Consider the following 18167-nt stretch of genomic DNA (forward strand, 5'->3'; position numbering starts at 1 on the left):
TAGCACTGTTGCGTCACAGCAAGAAGGTCATGGGATCAATTCCCACCTGTGGCCTTTCTGTGTGGAGTTTGCATGTTGTCCCCGTGTTTGCGTGGGTTCTCTCCGGGTGCTCCAAATTCCTCCCACATCCAAAGGTGGTGAAATGGAAACTTTAAATTGTGCGTGCTGATGTGAATGTGTTTGTATGTGGCCCTGCAACAGACTGGCATCCTGTCCAGGGTGACTCCCACTTCATGCCCTATGACTGCTGGGATAGGCTCCAGCCCCCTGTGACCCTTAATTTTGGATTAAGTGGTTGAAGATGAGTAAGTGATGTTTGACTGTAAGAGTTTTACAGAAATGATAAAACAACTGATGTTGAAAATATCAGGAAAAGAAAGATCCTGATGTCATAAGAGGAGGATGTTAGAGAATAAATCAACAAACGAATCAATATCTCAAAATAAAAAAGAAAGCTGAAAGAAAAGTAAGGCAAAAAATGTAAGACAAACACACCTCAAACCCCCCCCCCCCCCCCCCACCCCAATAAAACATATTTTTGTGACATTCACAGATTTGTAAAGAATTTCTGCTGCTCAGTTCTCAGCATGTCAGTACTGAGACACTGAAGCTGTTTTTCATGCCCATGAAAACAACAACAAAAAGATAGTCTTTGAAGAAAACATCACTACTTGAAGCAACTGGAACAAGACCAAGGTAGATGTATAAATTAATTCCTGTATTTTGTTGTTCATGCAAAAGGAAAGCAAACCTCTTTTGGAAGTAAACCTCGTCCACTGTGTGTCCAAATACTTCATTTGTACTGAAATTAAATGAAACGTAACAGGCTAACAGGCAAGTCCAAACACGCTGTATATTCTGAGCCAGTTCCCTCTATTTCTACACACTCACCACACTTCCTCCCCCACCCCACGTTATCTTGAAGTGACAGCTACTGACTGTGAGTCAGACAGCTCTGGCCTTGACAGTCAGACAGCAAACAGAAGCTTCTCAGCTGTCCAGGTGGTAAGTCAGCTCAGTTTAACTGGACTGTCATGCCCACAAAAGCTCTTTTAACTTCTCACTTAAGTGTCATTTTTTAAAATTTTTTGGTAATAGAAAGTTGGCTGCATCATCTTTGTTTTTCTTTTCTGATAGATTTTCCTGACACCACTGAATGTGAAGATGACCCCTTCAACATCAACTGATTATTACGATTATGAATACAATGTTACACCGATTTCCCCGTGTAACACTTACAGCATCAACTATCTTGGAGCTCAGCTCTCCACCCTCTACTATGTCATGTTTGTCTTCAGCCTCTTTGGGAATGGCCTAGTTTTCGTCATCATCCATCGGTGAGTCGACCAACAAATGGAAAGTCAGCAACAATTACACTTTACAAATTAATTATGCCGACAATAATCCCATCGGTCAGATTTTAAAGACTGCAAACACTGTGATACACAGAAAAGTCCTCAGAGAAGATCAGAGCTAAAAACAAAACAAAACAGTATTTGTTTTTTGTTTTTTTCTTGTCCCAGTAATGACTGGTTACATCCATCTAACCTGCAGTATAATTTGGATGTTCTTATCTTTCTGATTATTGTGGAAGTGTTTCGTTAAAAGAACCTCTTTCTTAGAGGACAGTCCTTGTGATTAACATTAAAGTGGCATTGTGTGGGATTTAGGGCCCCTTAACACATAATACGAAGTTGGGCAAAAGAAGAAGAAACCAGCAGAAAAAAGGGAAAATAAAACAGAAACTTGCAAACCGTGAAAAATTCCAGCTACTGTCGGGAAAGACACACGTTTGGAGAAGTGTGAACAGTCCCACAGCGACAGTTTCATGCATGGTCGTGTGTGTAAGTAAGTAAGTAAGTAAACTTTATTCATATAGCTCTTTCCGCAGACAAGGGCCACAAAGCGCTTTACAAGGTAAAACAATAAAAATATACAGTAAAAATACACACTCAGTACTAAAAGATTATTGGCCATGAAAAGCCTGTTTAAAAAGTAGAGTCTTTAGTTGCTTTTTGAACATCTCAACAGAGTCCAGGGATCGCAGGAACAGAGGGAGTTCATTCCAGAGACGAGGCGCTACGGCTTTAAAAGATCGGTCTCCTCGAGTTTTAAAGCAGGTTCGAGGAACCATCAACAGGTTCTGACCTGAAGATCTGAGGCTGCGGGCTGAGGTGTAGGGCTGAATCAAGCCAGCAATGTAATCAGGAGCCTGACCATGTAGTGCTCAGAAAGTCAAGACCAAGATTTTAAAATGAATTCTGGAGGCAACAGGGAGCCAGTGGAGGGATTCCAAGATAGGTGTGATGCGGGCTCTCCTGTTGGTGCGGGTCAGAAGCAGAGTTCTGGACATACTGCAACCGATTTAGCTCCTTCTTACCCAGGCAAGTGAACAGGCTGTTGCAATAGTCTAACCGCGTGGAGACAAACGCATGGATGATTTCCTCTAATTCTTTCTGTGACACCAATTGTTGAAGCTTGGCGATATTTCGCAGTTGAAAGAAGCAATTCTTCACAAGCTTGCTTGCATGCTGAGCAAGAAACATTCCTTCATCGAAAATAATGCCAAGGTTTCTAAGGCTTGTTTTTGCCATTAAGCCCAAGTCACCAAGGAGCCTCCTGATAACAGGAACAGCACTGTCAGGGGCAACAATAAGTGTCTCAGTTTTTTCAGAGTTTAGTTGCAGACGGTTTCCATTAAGCCACTTCTTCACCTGTGACAGGCAGTCAAATAAAGAGTTCAGTTTTTGGACTTCTGAAATCTTAAAGGAACAGTACAGTTGTAAGTCGTCCGCAAACAGGTGGTAGGAAATATCCCTAAAGCCCTGAATCATCTGGCCGAGGGGAAGGACATACAACTGAAACAGCAGTGGCCCCAAAACACAACCTTGTGGGACACCATACTGTAAGGCTGCTGTTTTTGATAGTTTATGGCCAGCCAACACACTAAAGCTCCTCTCCTCCAAGTATGAGGCAAACCACTTCAGCACGGACCCCGACAACCCTACCAGATCGCGCAGCCGGTTGACCATAATGCTGTGGTCAACGATGTCGAAGGCTGCGGACAGGTCTAGCAGGACTAGGACCGTGCATCTTCCTGCGTCAGCGGCCATCATGATGTCACTAGACACTTTCAGTAGTGCGGTCTCGGTGGAGTGATGTTTCCGAAAACCTGACTGAAAAGTGTCATAGATGTTGTGCACCTCAAGGAAAGATGTTAGTTGTTTTGCGACCACTTTTTCCAATATTTTTGCTAGAAAGGGGAGCTTCGATATTGGCTGGAAATTCTTAAGCTCAGACTGGTCCAAGTTAGGCTTTTTGAGTCTTGGTTCCACCACAGCATGTTTAAAGGGGATAGAGAATCAAAATCATCTTTTTCATGTTTTTGGTGTTAGTTCAGAGTCTCCCCGCTGTGGGGAATACACACGAAGTGCCAGCAAGTTTCAGAACCTTTGTTTCAAGTAATTCTCCTTTTTTGAATTGCCACCAGAAAACAGGCCAATCCGTTTTTGAGAGAAAAGGTAGGTCACTTTTTCACCAATAGCCCCCCCACACACACACCCACACCCACCCCCTTTCACACACGTCCCTTCGAAATTAATTATTCATAAGGTTGTGCCCACCCATTCCTACCACTGGAAGAGGAGCAATGGCGAGCTACAGGTGTGCTTTCCCAGGCTGTCATAGCGGACTACGATCTTTACATATTCTTCCCACGGAAAGCAATGTACGCGATCAATGGCTTTTATTCATTTTTAACCGCATCCCCAGTACATACAACCGCCGACTATTTCTTTGCTCTGCGCATTTCACGGAGGTCTGTTTCACAAACCTTGCACAATTTCGAGCTGGCTTCTATCGGCATTTAATACTCAGTAGATTGTCAGTTCCGACTTTGCGACAAAATCAACCCCATCAATCAGTACAGCCTGTAAGTATCACATTTTCTTTTGTTTTAAATTTGTTTTTAAATTTATTTGGGATCATTTTTTTTTATTATCATTATTATTTTGTGACTGGACTTTATGTCACAGTCAGCCTCTGGCTGACTTCATGTTGGTGGGCGAGGAACAAGATTTATCACTCAACAGCAATGTTGAAACGTGATCTGTTAAATAAGTTAGAGAAGATTACTGTCGTCTCATTTTCGCTACAATGCGCTCAACTTTTGTTCAGAATCAGCTTCTCCTCTCACTCAAACCCGCAGCTTCACAGTGCTTTAAACCGTCATCCACAGACTTCAATAGCGACACAAGTGTAGCAAAACGAGACGAGTCATTGGATAAATGCTGGGCTTTGTCCCGCCCATTGGAGGCTCTGCGTGTCTGGGGGTCTATGGGGCAGTGGGCTGGCCTCAGCCGGCCCGGACGCCCAGCTTCTGCATGATGATTGGATGATCTGTCTGAGGCTGAATCCATTTTTGATTGACAGCGAAATGAGCGAATCAGCGATCATTTTCATTCTGTTCTGAGTTGAACCGGAGACTTTCCTAATCCTCTTAGCGGCATTTTCAGAGAGCGCAAGGGCAGCCAATCAAACAACGGCAACCGATCAGCGCCAACACCTACGTGCATTTCATAATGAGGTTGCCAAATAAGCCCAGCATAGTAATATAGCTGTTTCAGAGAGCCTTTTAGGAAGGTTCTGAGCCATTACAGACCCAACCAATTTTTTTTGGGCTACGTATCACATCACAGAACAAGGATTAATGCCCCATTCAACCTCTCTCTAGCACCTTTAAATGAGCTAGGAAAGAGACCGGATGACAGGGACATGTTGAACATTTTCATGACCCATGGCCCGATTGAGTCAAAAGTATCTAAGAAAAGCTTGGAGGGAAGGACATCAAATGGGCATGAGGACAGGTTCATTTTAGTTGCAACTGCTGCAATGTCTTCTAGTGACACTCGGTTGAAAGACGACCAGACCTGTAATGGCAGTTCAGGCCGGACTGGCCCACAAGGGGTCAGTAAAGGCATTTTTTTATGTGTCTGACCTTATCAACAAAGAACTCCAAGAAGTCAGTGCCATTTGCGTGTGTGCATACGAACACAGTGCGAGCCCGCTGTCTTTACTAAAAAAATTAATTTCAAAGGGTAAAAAGCATAGTAACATACTATGCCAGTATGCTAGCCATACGAAAGGGAAAATAACCCTCAATCTCAATTCTCTTTTGTACCCCTTCCCCTTCCCTTTGGCACTACCCCTACCCCTACGCCTACCCCTTTAAAACAAGGGATAAGGCGAAGGGGTATGCCTCTAGCCCTATGAATTGAGACACCCCTCCACCTTAGGAGAAAAAAAAACTGGCCGTGTCAAACTGCCATCTTCACTGTTTGTTAACATGGCAACCGAAATGCCTGTTTGCTCTTTTTATTTTCTCGCCTTTCTGCGTCAATGCAAAGAAATAGAAGATGTCGCAGATTTCTTTGATGCATCGCAATCATGTCATGTTAATTAATTAAATTAATTTGTAATTTATAATAATAATAATTAATAGTATCAATAATTAATTAATTAGTAATTGATTAATGTTAATAATACTACTAATAATTAATCAATAATAGTAATAATTAATATAGTTTGATTAATATTAAATGATTGATTAGTAATTAATTAATTAATTAATTAATTAGTAATTAAAATAAATAAACACTTGAAATATATCAGTCTGTGGAATGAATGTATACATTATACAAGTTTCACTTTTTGAATGGAATTACTGAAATAAATCAACTTTTTCATGATATTCTAATAATATGACCAGCACCTGTATGTATGTTATGGGCTGCATCTAGTTCTGTTAACCTTATATTTCTTTTTCAAATTCTCCCATTTTTGCATCCAGCACTTTTTCCTTTAGAAATTTCTGTGACAAATAATATCAGTCTATTAGGACATCAGGTTATGTGTTACACATATACATGTGTGTGTATATATTTTCCAACTTATTCCCATTGGTGAAACTTCTCCTCATTTTCTGCCTGAAAGCTTAATAGGAGACGATTGTGCTCAGGGCTCCGTTTGTTTACAAAATACACACACGTTACACACCTTGAAATCCAACTGCAGGGATCGCTATTATCCAAAGATTTATGAACATACAAATTAACGTGCTTATCCTTTATCATGATTTTCTCCATTGTGAGATATAAACGTGTCTTATCATAGCGTTCGTGTGTATGCGCATTATAACGCCTCAGCAAAGTTACGATATTCCTCAGAATGACAATATACGCAACATGCATCCAGCAGCATACACGTTGCTGTCATAGACAACTGCCTGTAAAGTTTTTTGCCAAGTTATAACTTTCTAAACAGCGTAATTTGTAATGAAAGCCATGTCATTTGTGCAGCTCTTACGGCGCCATGTTTGTTTTTTGGGAGAAAGCAGTAACCTCCTCCTACCCCTCCAAACAGAGTGTGCATCCAGATTCACTCCAAACTGAGGGGTTTGTAGCCCTCCGCCTACCCCTCCACCTCGCTCCAAAAAGAGAATTGAGACACCCCTCTGTCTCTCGTGCCCGCACAAAACGCAGGGGAAGGGCCAACAGGTAGAATTGAGATTCAGCCTAAGTGTGTCATAAGTCTGGACTTGAAAGTCTCTACAGAATCTGTTTTATTGATGCAGGGATATCATTCCACAAAACAGGGGCACGATAAGAGAAAGCTCTGTTTTTTTATTTTTCTGACCATGGCAATACATACAGTAGTGTTCAGAATAATAGTAGTGCTATGTGACTAAAAAGATTAATCCAGGTTTTGAGTATATTTCTTATTGTTACATGAAACAAGGTACCAGTAGATTCAGTAGATTCTCACAAATCCAACAAGACCAAGCATTCATGATATGCACACTCTTAAGGCTATGAAATTGGGCTATTATTAAAAAAAAAAGTAGAAAAGGGGGTGTTCACAATAATAGTAGCATTTGCTGTTGACGCTACAAACTCAAAACTATTATGTTCAAACTGCTTTTTAGCAATCCTATGAATCACTAAACTAGTATTTAGTTGTATAACCACAGTTTTTCATGATTTCTTCAGATCTGCGAGGCATTAATTTTGTTGGTTTGGAACCAAGATTTTGCTCGTTTACTAGTGTGCTTGGGGTCATTGTCTTGTTGAAACACCCATTTCAAGGGCATGTCCTCTTCAGCATAAGGCAACATATAGGGCAATATATAGGCCCAACACCATAGTAGGAGAAACATGCCCATATCATGATGCTTGCACCACCATGCTTCACTGTCTTCAATGTGAACTGTGGCTTGAATTCAGAGTTTGGGGGTCATCTTACAAACTCTGCAGCCCTTGGACCCAAAAAGAACAATTTTACTCTCATCAGTCCACAAAATATTCCTCCATTTCTCTTTAGGCCAGTTGATGTGTTCTTTGGCAAATTGTAACCTCTTCTGCACGTCTTTTATTTAACAGAGGGACTTTGCGGGGGATTCTTGCAAATAAATTAGCTTCACACAGGCGTCTTCTAACTGTCACAGCACTTACAGGTAACTCAAGACTGTCTTTGATCATCCTGGAGCTGATCAATGGGTGAGCCTTTGAACGTCCTATTTTCCTCATGCTTTCAAAGAGAAAAGCATGTTCAACAGGTGCTGGCTTCATCCTTAAATAGGGGACACCTGATTCACACCTGTTTGTTCCACAAAATTGACAAACTCACTGACTGAATGCCACACTACTATTATTGTGAACACCCCCTTTTCTACTTTTTTTTTTTTACTAATAGCCCAATTCCATAGCCTTAACAGTGTGCATATCATGAATACTTGGTCTTGTTGGATTTGTGAGAATCTATTGAATCTACTGGTACCTTGTATCCCATGTAACAATAAGAAATATACTCAAAACCTGGATTAATCTTTTTAGTCACATAGCACAACAGTTATTCTGAACACTACTGTAGCATTGTGGGCAGAGCAGAGAATCAGATGTTCAAATGAATTATATTTGTGACCCCCAACAGCTAATAGACTAAACCTAAATTTAGAAATAAGAGCAACATCCCTTGATTCGCATCATGAAGTGGGCAGGCCTCATTTAAGGGGAGCACAGCTGTAGGTTTAAGCTAGGTTTCACATAACCCAATCATAAGTAAGTGATGATCCATAATTAGATCATTAATCAGCAATGATTTTGAGGACACTGATCTTATGTTACAACCCCAATTCCAGTGAAGTTGGGACGTTGTGTAAAATGTAAATAAAAACAGAATATAATGATTTGCAAATCCTCTTCAACCTATATTCAATTGAATACATGACAAAGACAAGGTATTTAATGTTCAAACTGATAAACTTATTTAAATATTTGCTCATTTTGAAATGGATATCTGCAACATGTTTCAAAAAAGCTGGGACAGTGGTATGTTTACCACTGTGTTATATCACCTTTCCTTCTAACAACACTCAATAAGCATCTTGGAACTGAGGACACTAATTATTGAAGCTTTGTAGGTGGAATTGGTTCCCATTCTTGCTTGATGTATGACTTCAGTTGTTCAACAGTCCGGGGTCTCTGTTGTTGTATTTTGTGCTTCATAATGCACCACATATTTTCAGTGAGTGACAGGTCTGGACTGCAGGCAGGCCAGTCTAGTACTAGCACTGTTTTACTACGAAGTCACACTGTTGCAACACGTGCAGAATGTGGCTTGGCATTGTCTTGCTGAAATAAGCAGGGACGTCCCTGAAAAAGACTTTGCTTGGATGGCAGCATGTGTTGCTCCAAAACCTGGATGTACCTTTCAGCATTGATGGTGCCATCACAGATGTGTAAGTTGCCCATGCCATGGGCACTAACACACCCCCATACCATCACAGATGCTGGCTTTTGAACTTTGCGCTGGTAACAATCTGGATGGCCATTATCCTCTTTTGTCCAGAGGACATAACATCCATGATTTCCAAAAACAATTTGAAAATGGACTCATCAGACCACAGCACACTTTTCCACTTTGTATCTGTCCATTTCAAATGAGCTCGGGCCCAGAGAAGGTGGCGGTGTTTCTGGATGTTGTTGATGTATGGCTTTCGCTTTGCATGGTAGAGTTTTAACTTGCACTTGTAGATGTAGCAACGAACTGTGTTAACGAACAATGGTTTTCTGAAGTGTTCCTGAGCACATGCTGTAAGATCCTTTACACAATGATGTTGGTTTTTAATGCAGTGCTGCCTGAGGGATTAAAGGTCATGGCCTTGCCACTTACATGTAGAAAGTTCTCCAGATTCTCTGAATCTTCTTAATATATTATGGACTGTAGATGATGGAATCCCTAAATTCCTTGCAATTGAACATTGAGAAATGTTCAAATGCTTATTGAGTGTTGTTTGAAGGAAAGTTGATGTAACACAGTGGTAAACATACCACTGTCCCAACTTTTTTGAAATGTGTTGCAGGCATCCATTTTGTATTCTGTTTTTATTTCCATTTTACACAACATAGCAACTTCATTAGAACTGGGGTTGTATTTCAGCAAGACAATGACAACGTGGCTTTGATAGTAGTAACTCCACTACTATGCCAGTATAGTAGTCAGGGCTGTGAAAACTCATGGCGAGGGGGGCGGGGGTGTTATTGTTGTACTCTTTAATCGTGATCATCACTGAGTTTTTAAAATGCTTATCGCAAAGCGTTCTTTTTTTACGACATCATGCAAGTTTTATAAGTCCGCGGACACTGATCTGTGTGTTACAGATACAAATCAGTTTCCTCGGATCCGCGGAGTTTCAAGGAGAATACAATCCACTCAAAGCCTGGCTGTTGCGACAGTTGTCGTAAAGCGAGACTGGTTGGTTGCTGCGGTGACACTGTGTGGCTCCTGTGCGAAGCTTAGCTAAAAGTAGCATGTGGACATCGCAAACTTTTAGAACTTTCAAGTTTTTAAAAGAAGAACTTTGCAGCATGTCTGTGTCACGGAGCGACATCAGACAGAGCGAAGATGGCGAGAAAGACGGTTTGAAAAAGTGTGATAAGGACAAGAATCCGTGGAATTGTTGCTGACTTCAGGAACATACCTGAAAGATGAACAGGAAAAGCGAACCGGTAAGAAATTTTTTTTCTCTCTGGAAAATAAACATTGTGCTGTTCAAACAGAATTTCAGAAAAGATTATGTGCCTTATTTTTTTTTTTATTAATCTAGACTTTCTTTCATTGAAAAAAAAAGACATTGTGGCTTCGAATGAATTTAGGCTACATGAATTTACGCAACACTGTATATTAGTTTTTATTAATGTAGACTTTTTTCATGGGAAAAATACATTGTGGCTTTGAGTGGATTTACAGGAATTTACACAAGAATGTGTGGCTTTTTATTATAAGGTTTTTTGTTTTTGTTTTTTGAACATTGTTTATTCACATTCTTATTTCAAGCTTTACAGTTGTTCCTACATATGTACATTTGTAGAGTAAGAAGCTCAAATTCTTATCCAGAAATGTCTTAATAGTCAAAAACAAAAAGTGTTACATAAATAATAATGTAAAGTTAAAGAACTTCTCGGCAACAACGACGTAAAAATAAATTACCAGGAAATGAAACAAGTAGTGTAAATACATCAATATTGTTCATCTTATCATGTCAATCCCAAATGATTTTTCACTGGTTTCCATGTTTTTTCGAATTGGTCCATGGTCAAATTGAGGCTTGCTGTTATTTTTTCTATCATATACACTTTAGTTACTCTTTCTTTCCATTGTGCAACAGTAGGGGGCAGTGGTTTCAACCATAAAGTACTAATCATTTTCTTTGCCACTAACACAAAAATTCTGAATAAGTGCACATGATTCCTATTTAAGTAGTCACAGGGGAGCAATCCGAAGACAAACACCTTTGGATCCCAGTCGATATAAATCTGCAAAATTTTAGAAATTTCATGCCTAATTCCCTCCCAGAATGTTTTTAATTTTGGGCAATCCCAGAACACGTGTGTGATCTGCAATTTGTCCACATGTCTCCAGCATTTGTTGTCTTAGATTTGTCAAATTTAGAAATAATAAGTGGAGTTTTAAAATATGTTAAATGTACTTTGGACTACTAGTAACTTTGTGAGCATTTTCACAGATTTGCTCCCAGACCTGGTCATCAATTACCACATTCATTTCAAACTCCCACTTTTCCTTTATCTCCGGAGAGACCCCCTTATAAAGCGATTGAAGACATCTGTACAAATTTGACACTAGTTTTTCATATCTTCCTTTTTTGAAGGATTGAATTAAGAAAACCTCTAAGTCATTAGCTTGCATTTTAAGAAAGGACCATTCTTTGTGTGACATCAGATAACTCCTCAACTGTAAGACTCTGTAAAAGTCAGTAGATTTCAAATCAAATTTTTCTTGTAGTTGATTAAAGGATAACATAATTTCTCCTTCAAATAAGTCATTTAAAACTGTTAGGCCTTTATCTTTCCACTCTTTGAATCTTGAATCAGTTTTCACAGGTAAGAAGTCTAAAATATCAATTATCCTTGTTGCCCTGGATATTGATAGCGGGGCTCTTATTTTTTTTCCGTATGGTATTTAATACTTTGTGGGTACATCTCATCCAAGAGTTTGTAATTTTGTTTTTATTCCAAATTTCAGTCCAACTAAAAAGTAGAGCTTGCAATGGAATTTCAGAGATTGAACTTTGTTCCAGAGTTAACCAGATTGTCTCTTCACTTTGTTTTATCCATTCCATGGCACTCCTTAATTGTGCTGCCCAATAGTATAATTTTAGGTTAGGTAGATTGAGACCTCCATTTTCTTTACTACTGGTCAGCTGAAAGAACTTAATCCTGGGTTTTTTCTTTTGCCAAATAAAGGAAGAAAACATTTTTTTTGTATATTTTTAAATGTAGTGGCAGGAATCATAATAGGAAGTGACATGAACAGATATAGCAATCGTGGGAGTACATTCATTCTGATGGTTTCCATTCTCCCAAAGAGTGATAGAGGTAATACTTCTCATCTTTTTAAATCTTTTTTGATCTGAGTGATTACTTTTCCAATATTTTCTTTGTATAGTTGAGAGGGATCTGTGGTTATTATAATACCTAAGTATCGAAATCCTTGAGGAGACCAGTTAAATTTAACTTTTTGCGACAGCTCCACAGGCCAAGTTCCCTTAATCATCATGGCTTCAGATTTGGATTCATTTATTTTATATCCGGAAACTTTACTGAAAGTCCTGAGGCAGTTTAAAAGTACGGGTATTGAGATGGTGGGATTACTAATATATAATATAACATCATCTACGTACAATGATAGTTTGTGAGATCTAATTTTATCTGGTATTCCTAATATGGGTTATTCCTGATTAACACGGCCAAGGGTTCAATACTGATAGCAAATAAAATTGGCGAAAGGCAGCAACCCTGACGGGTTCCCCTTTTCAAGAAAAAACTATCTGAAATATAACCATTTACTCGCACTCTGGATTTGGGATTTGAATATAAGACATCAAACCAGTCATTAAACATTGAATTAAAGCCCATCTTTTCTAACACTTGTTTCAGAAAGGACCAATCCAACCTATCAAATGCCTTCTCAACATCAAGGGTGAGAAGCACTGAAGGGTGGGGTAGTTCTCGGGCTGTAGATATAATATTGAGAGTGCGCCTAATATTATTTACTCTGAATCTTCCGGGCATAAATCCAATTTGATCTGGGTCAATCAGTTTATTTATCACTGTTTTAATTCTCTTCACCAGTATAGCACTCAGGATCTTTACATCATTACACAATAAACTTTTTGGCCTGTAGGAGGTGCACAGAGTGGGGTCCTTTCCCTCTTTATAAATCACAGAGATAATTGCTTCAGACCATGTTTTAGGGGGGTCCATCTTGTTTAATGCATAATTGAACACTCTGTATAATATAGGAGTGAGTTCTTCTTCAAAACATTTGTAAAATTCGCCCAGGAACCCATCAGGCCCTGGCGTCCTATTGCTTTTAAGGTTTTTTATTGTTGATTTAATTTTCTCTGTGGATATGTTCCTTATTATTGATTTATAATCAATCTCGTTAAGTTTCGGTAAATCTAATTGGTTAAGAAATGTTTTGATGTCTTTCAATTTATTTAGTGAACTCATCGAGTCATATAGTTGTTCATAGTATTTGGAAAAAGCGTTTGCTACTGCCTTGGGTTGAGATACCAAGTTCCCTGAGGAGGGACACATTACTTTTTGGACTATTCGACTAGCTTGGGTTTTTTTTTAATTGGAAGGAGAGTAATCTACTAGCCTTATTACCTTGTTCATAGTATTTTTGATTGGTGAAACGTAAAGCGCCTTCTGCCTTATATGTTAAAATGTCATTTAATTTCTGTCTGCAGTTAAGATCAGACAAGATACTGTCTTTATTTGATCTTTTGTGATCTGCCTCTAGCTGCTTAATTTTTTCTTCTAGAGTTTTTTTGGTTGTTCTCTCTTTCTCTTTTCAAGTGGGAAGAAATTGATATAATTTTACCCCTAAGTACTGCCTTAGCAGCATCCCACAGAGTAGAGGGAGATACATTTCCATCATCATTCATATCTAAGTATTTACTTATTTTGTCTTTTATACGTTTTACAACATCAGGATTGTTCAAAATTGACACATTAGGTCTCCATAGTTTTGATGTAATTTCTTGATCCACACACATCTTCATTACTACAGGTCCGTGATCTGTTATTGTCTGAGGCTCAATATGACAACTCTCTACTCTGTGGGCATCCCGCCTGGAAATAATAAACATATCTATTCTGGAGTGACTTTTGTGAGCTCTTGAAAAGTGAGTGTAGTCCCTGACCCTTGGATTCTTTACTCTCCAAATATCAAGTCCTAGCTCCTCCATCATGCCGCATAATGCTTTAGATTTAGAAGATTGGCCTTTTTGATCAGGAGGGAATTTATCAACATACCCATTAGCCACACAATTGAAATCCCCTGCTATTATAATTATTCCTTTAGAAAGACCTGCTAAAAGTTGTGCCATCTCTCTGAAGAAGCCTGGGTTGTCCTCATTTGGTGCGTATAGGTTAACTATTGTTAAGGTAGTTTCACCGAGAGTTCCTATAACCATTACCCAGCGTTCACTCTTATCTTTAAGAACCTTTTCTGGTGTAAAACACAGCGATTTATGACAAAGAATAGCAACTCCCCTTTTTTTATAGTTCTCATATGAGGCACAAAATATTTGTCCCACCCATTCTCTTTTTAATTTGGCGTGTTCTTTTTCATTCAAGTGGGTTTCTTGTAGTAGCCCAATAGTGCAATTCAGTCTTTTTAACTGTGCCAATATTTTCTTACTCTTTATAGGATGATTTAGACCATTTATGTTATAACTAACCAGTTTAATATTTGCCATTTTTGCGATAAAGTAGAATAAGTCCCTGTACATTTCCTGTCAATGATACTTGCATAATATTATTGCCGAGAAACACATAGAACGAACAATTGACAAAACAGAACTTCCAATAGAACTGGTGGAAGTTATTTGAAATAAACATTATGATGTCTAATTCACAAGAACCCCTCCACCCCCGATATAACATGGGCAGGGAGATGTACCTCCCTGGAACAGGTACACCAACAGTGTAAACAGCAGTCCTCATCTAGTCCTAGTCTCTGCTGCTTCCCACACTCGATGATGATAGTCGTTAAAAAAAAAAGAAAATAGTGTGCAGTCACCCGATTTATAATCAGAACTTATAACTGCTATTGCTTATATATATTGAAATGAAATTACTGTTCACCGTCACACCACTAACCTTTCATGTATATGCTTTTAGAAATTTTCAATCAAATCTAATGTCCTGAGAAAATTCTCTCTCATGCTTCCTGTTGGTCAGCTGCCTTCATGATGGCTCGGATTTCCTTAGGTGTCAAAACTCCCTCTCCAGGATATCACGTTCCTCCACATGCACTTTCACTCCCAGGTCGTTCAGAGTTGGTTGTGCTTCCCACAGTGATGGGAAGCTTTTGACCCCAGTTTCCAGAAACACCTTCAACTGTGTTGGGTACAGCGCTTGTGCCTTGATGTCATGCTCTTTGAGTTTTTTAATCACTTCTCGTACCTGCTTTTTTTTCTCTAGAGATCAGGTGAGTAGTCCTGGTCGAAATACACTCTTTTGCCTCTGAACTGCACTTCTCGTTGCTTCCATGCTTGCTGAAGGACCACCTGCTTCACACTGAAATCCAGAAAGCGGATAATTATGGATCTCGGAGGGGCTGTGCTTTTTGGCTTTGGTATTGTGGCTCTGTGAGCCCTTTGTAGTGGGATGTTCAAGTCATCTTGTAGCTTCAGACTTCTTTTGAAGAATTCAGTGACAAACTGTATCATGTCCATGCCATTTTCTTCATCCTCAGCAATCCCGTAAACTCGAATGTTATTTCTGCGTGATCTATCGGGAGTTCTTCTTGCCTTGCCGTTATTTTGGCTTCTCTGTTCAGCAAGTATGCAAGTGCCCTTTCCTGTCTCAGGCCTCTGTCCTCCGTGTCACTCACTCGAGTTTCCGCGGTGAACAGCCTCTTTTCAAGTATGTCAATTCTTTTATTGACTCCTCTAAACATTTCTGTGACTCCATTATGTCTTTTTGAGCCAGACCAGACTCTTGTCGAAACTTGCAGAGTTCCATTAGCATCACGGAGTCGCTCATCTCACTGTTAGCCAGAGTAGCATCTAGCGTTAGCTGTTTTTGATTCATCTTCAGTTCCTCACTTTTGCCGGCTTTAGAGTCTTTCTTCGTCTGCTTTTGGCTGGAACTCATCGTCAGTCTTAACCGATCTTATATGTGATGGGTGTCAGTGGCATTTAATAGTTATTTATAAGCTATTTAAATGAAAAATCGGGTTAGCCATTCGACTATGCATCTGACTCAGGCATGACCATAACCGGAAGTCTATTATAAGGTATTTTATTGATATTTTATCCTGATTTTTAAAATATTCTACAAGCTTTAGCTGTGTTTTTTTTTGGGGGGGGGGGGTGCGCCCCCCAGACCCCCTGCGAATTTTCCTCAGATTTCACAATTTTCATTTCACAGATCTGAGTAGTGCAGTTAATAATTACACTACTATACTGCCTGGTTTAGTATAGTATAGTATATACTATACTAAACCAGTCTTGGGTGAGAGGCATACTATGCCTCTCTTGTGCCAGCACTGCACAACTGCAGCTGTGCAGTGGAGCTCATCTTGACAGGTACTAGTTCACATCGACAAAATATAAAACTTCAGCAATCATGAACCAGAGTTATCTGCTAGGAAGCCAGAAAAGAACAAAGAGAAAGGAAGAGAAAGAAAAAAAAAACAGGACAGTGTTAAGTAATATTTTACATGTGATAAATTACGTTCCAATAACATGTTATATTTGCGACTTGCTTGGCTGTGTTATATTAACAGTGTTGCATCTTCATAAATGATTAATGTCCACTCATGAACTGAGTTTCTCAAAAAGTAATCTACTGAACCACACCTTAATATGCACACTTGGCAACTCAATGGTCTCACATCGTCCTCTGCTAGACCCTTATGAGCATAACACCCAAGGACTCATATGTCGACATACAAATTTGAATTTCAATTTATTACATTTATATAGTGCCAAATCACAACATAGCTGGCTCAAGGCACTTCACACAAACAAGGTCTAACCTTACCAACCCCTAGAGCAAGCTCAGAGGCAACAGTGGTAAGGTAAAACTCCCTGCGATGATGTTGAGGAAGAAACCTCAAGCAGACCAGACTCAGAGGGGTGACCCACTGCTTCGGCCATTCGGCCAAGTTATAAGGGTTTTACAAAGGTTTACAGAGCTGAAGAAACAGAAAACAGGAATCTTAAACATGTGCTGCATCAGCTTTAGCATGGCATCTCAAGGTCAGTGCAGCATCCCATTGTCTGCAGATGCCATGAGTAGTAAGTAAGCAACATTTATTTATATAGCACCTTTCAAAAACAATCACAAAGTGCTTCAGAGTAAGATTAAAATAAAGACACAAAGAATTCATGAATTTGAATGAATTTATTTATGAAGGAATGAATTTATTTATTTATTTGGCACATAGATCAACAAAAACAAAAACTCATAAAAAGAACAACTTAACAGTGTACTCTCAACAACAAATACCAAAGAAATACGCACAAAAAATCCAACCTAATCAATGCGCTAAAATTTCAAAACACAACCAAACAAGCAATAGTACACAATGACAAAAATAATAACAAAATTGGTAAACCTAATTCTTCAAACTACAACAAGTCATTTTATTATTTGTTTAATGCCTTTTAAAGCAAACTAAGGTACCAAGTCATTTAATATCAGGACAATAATTCCAACTACCAGCACCTTTAACGGAAATACAATGACTTTTTACAGTAGTTCAGATCTTTGATTTCTCAAAAAATAATATTCCTCTCATATTATAATTGGAGTCTCTCATTTTAAACTGTACATGTTGAGGCAAAAGTTTTGTTTTTAATTTTATACATAATTTGTATTGTGATGTAATCAACCAAGTCCCAGAATTTTAAAATTTGTAAACAGGCAAATAATGGATTTGTTGGCTCATGATATGGTTTGATACTGATGATTCTTATAGTTTTCTTTTGCAACAAAAATACAGGATTAGTATGTTTCCCCAAACCTCAATACAATATGTCATATATATGGAACAAGTAATAAATTATATTAAATGGTTAGGGCCCCTTCACACATAGTACGAATAAGTATAACTCAGGGCGACTCACGGCGGAACAGTTCATATGAGCAAACCACAAAAACATTGAGCCAACTGGCAGGTGTGCATGATGTTTTCGTGCATGCGGGAACACAGTGCAAGCAGCTGCACAATGTGGTTACACATCGCATAGCTGCTGTGAAGAAAAATAAATAAAAAATAAAAAAAAAATACATGCTGTGACGGTTTTGTGCATGTGGGAACGCAGCTGCTGTTAAAATAAAAAAAAAAAAATACATGCCACCCACAGGATTCAAACCTGCACTTTCCAAAAGCTGTGATTGTCAGTCAGAAACTTTACCACTGAGCTGCTATCGCTGTCCTGTGAAAGGTGCGGGAAAATGCCTGATACCAAGAAGGAAATGGATGTATTTAAAAATAATTATCAATCAATCAATCAATCAATTTTTTTATATAGCGCCAAATCACAACAAACAGTTGCCCCAAGGCGC

At 39.0% G+C, this 18167-nt stretch overlaps 1 protein-coding gene across 1 annotated transcript in view; it reads left to right on the forward strand.

Annotated features, from left to right (window-relative positions):
• Positions 1-954: 954 nt before the first annotated feature.
• LOC117512736 (C-C chemokine receptor type 3-like) overlaps positions 955-18167 on the forward strand; it is a 51694-nt gene continuing 34481 nt past the window's right edge. The window contains exons 1-2 of the mRNA XM_034172925.1: positions 955-1005; positions 1138-1337. Coding sequence (XP_034028816.1) covers positions 1165-1337 — 173 coding nt within the window. The 5' untranslated portion in view covers positions 955-1005; positions 1138-1164. The remainder of the gene's footprint in view (positions 1006-1137; positions 1338-18167) is intronic.

Source organism: Thalassophryne amazonica, chromosome 1 (assembly GCF_902500255.1).
Source record: "Thalassophryne amazonica chromosome 1, fThaAma1.1, whole genome shotgun sequence".
In the NCBI taxonomy this organism is placed as follows: Eukaryota; Metazoa; Chordata; class Actinopteri; order Batrachoidiformes; family Batrachoididae; genus Thalassophryne; species Thalassophryne amazonica.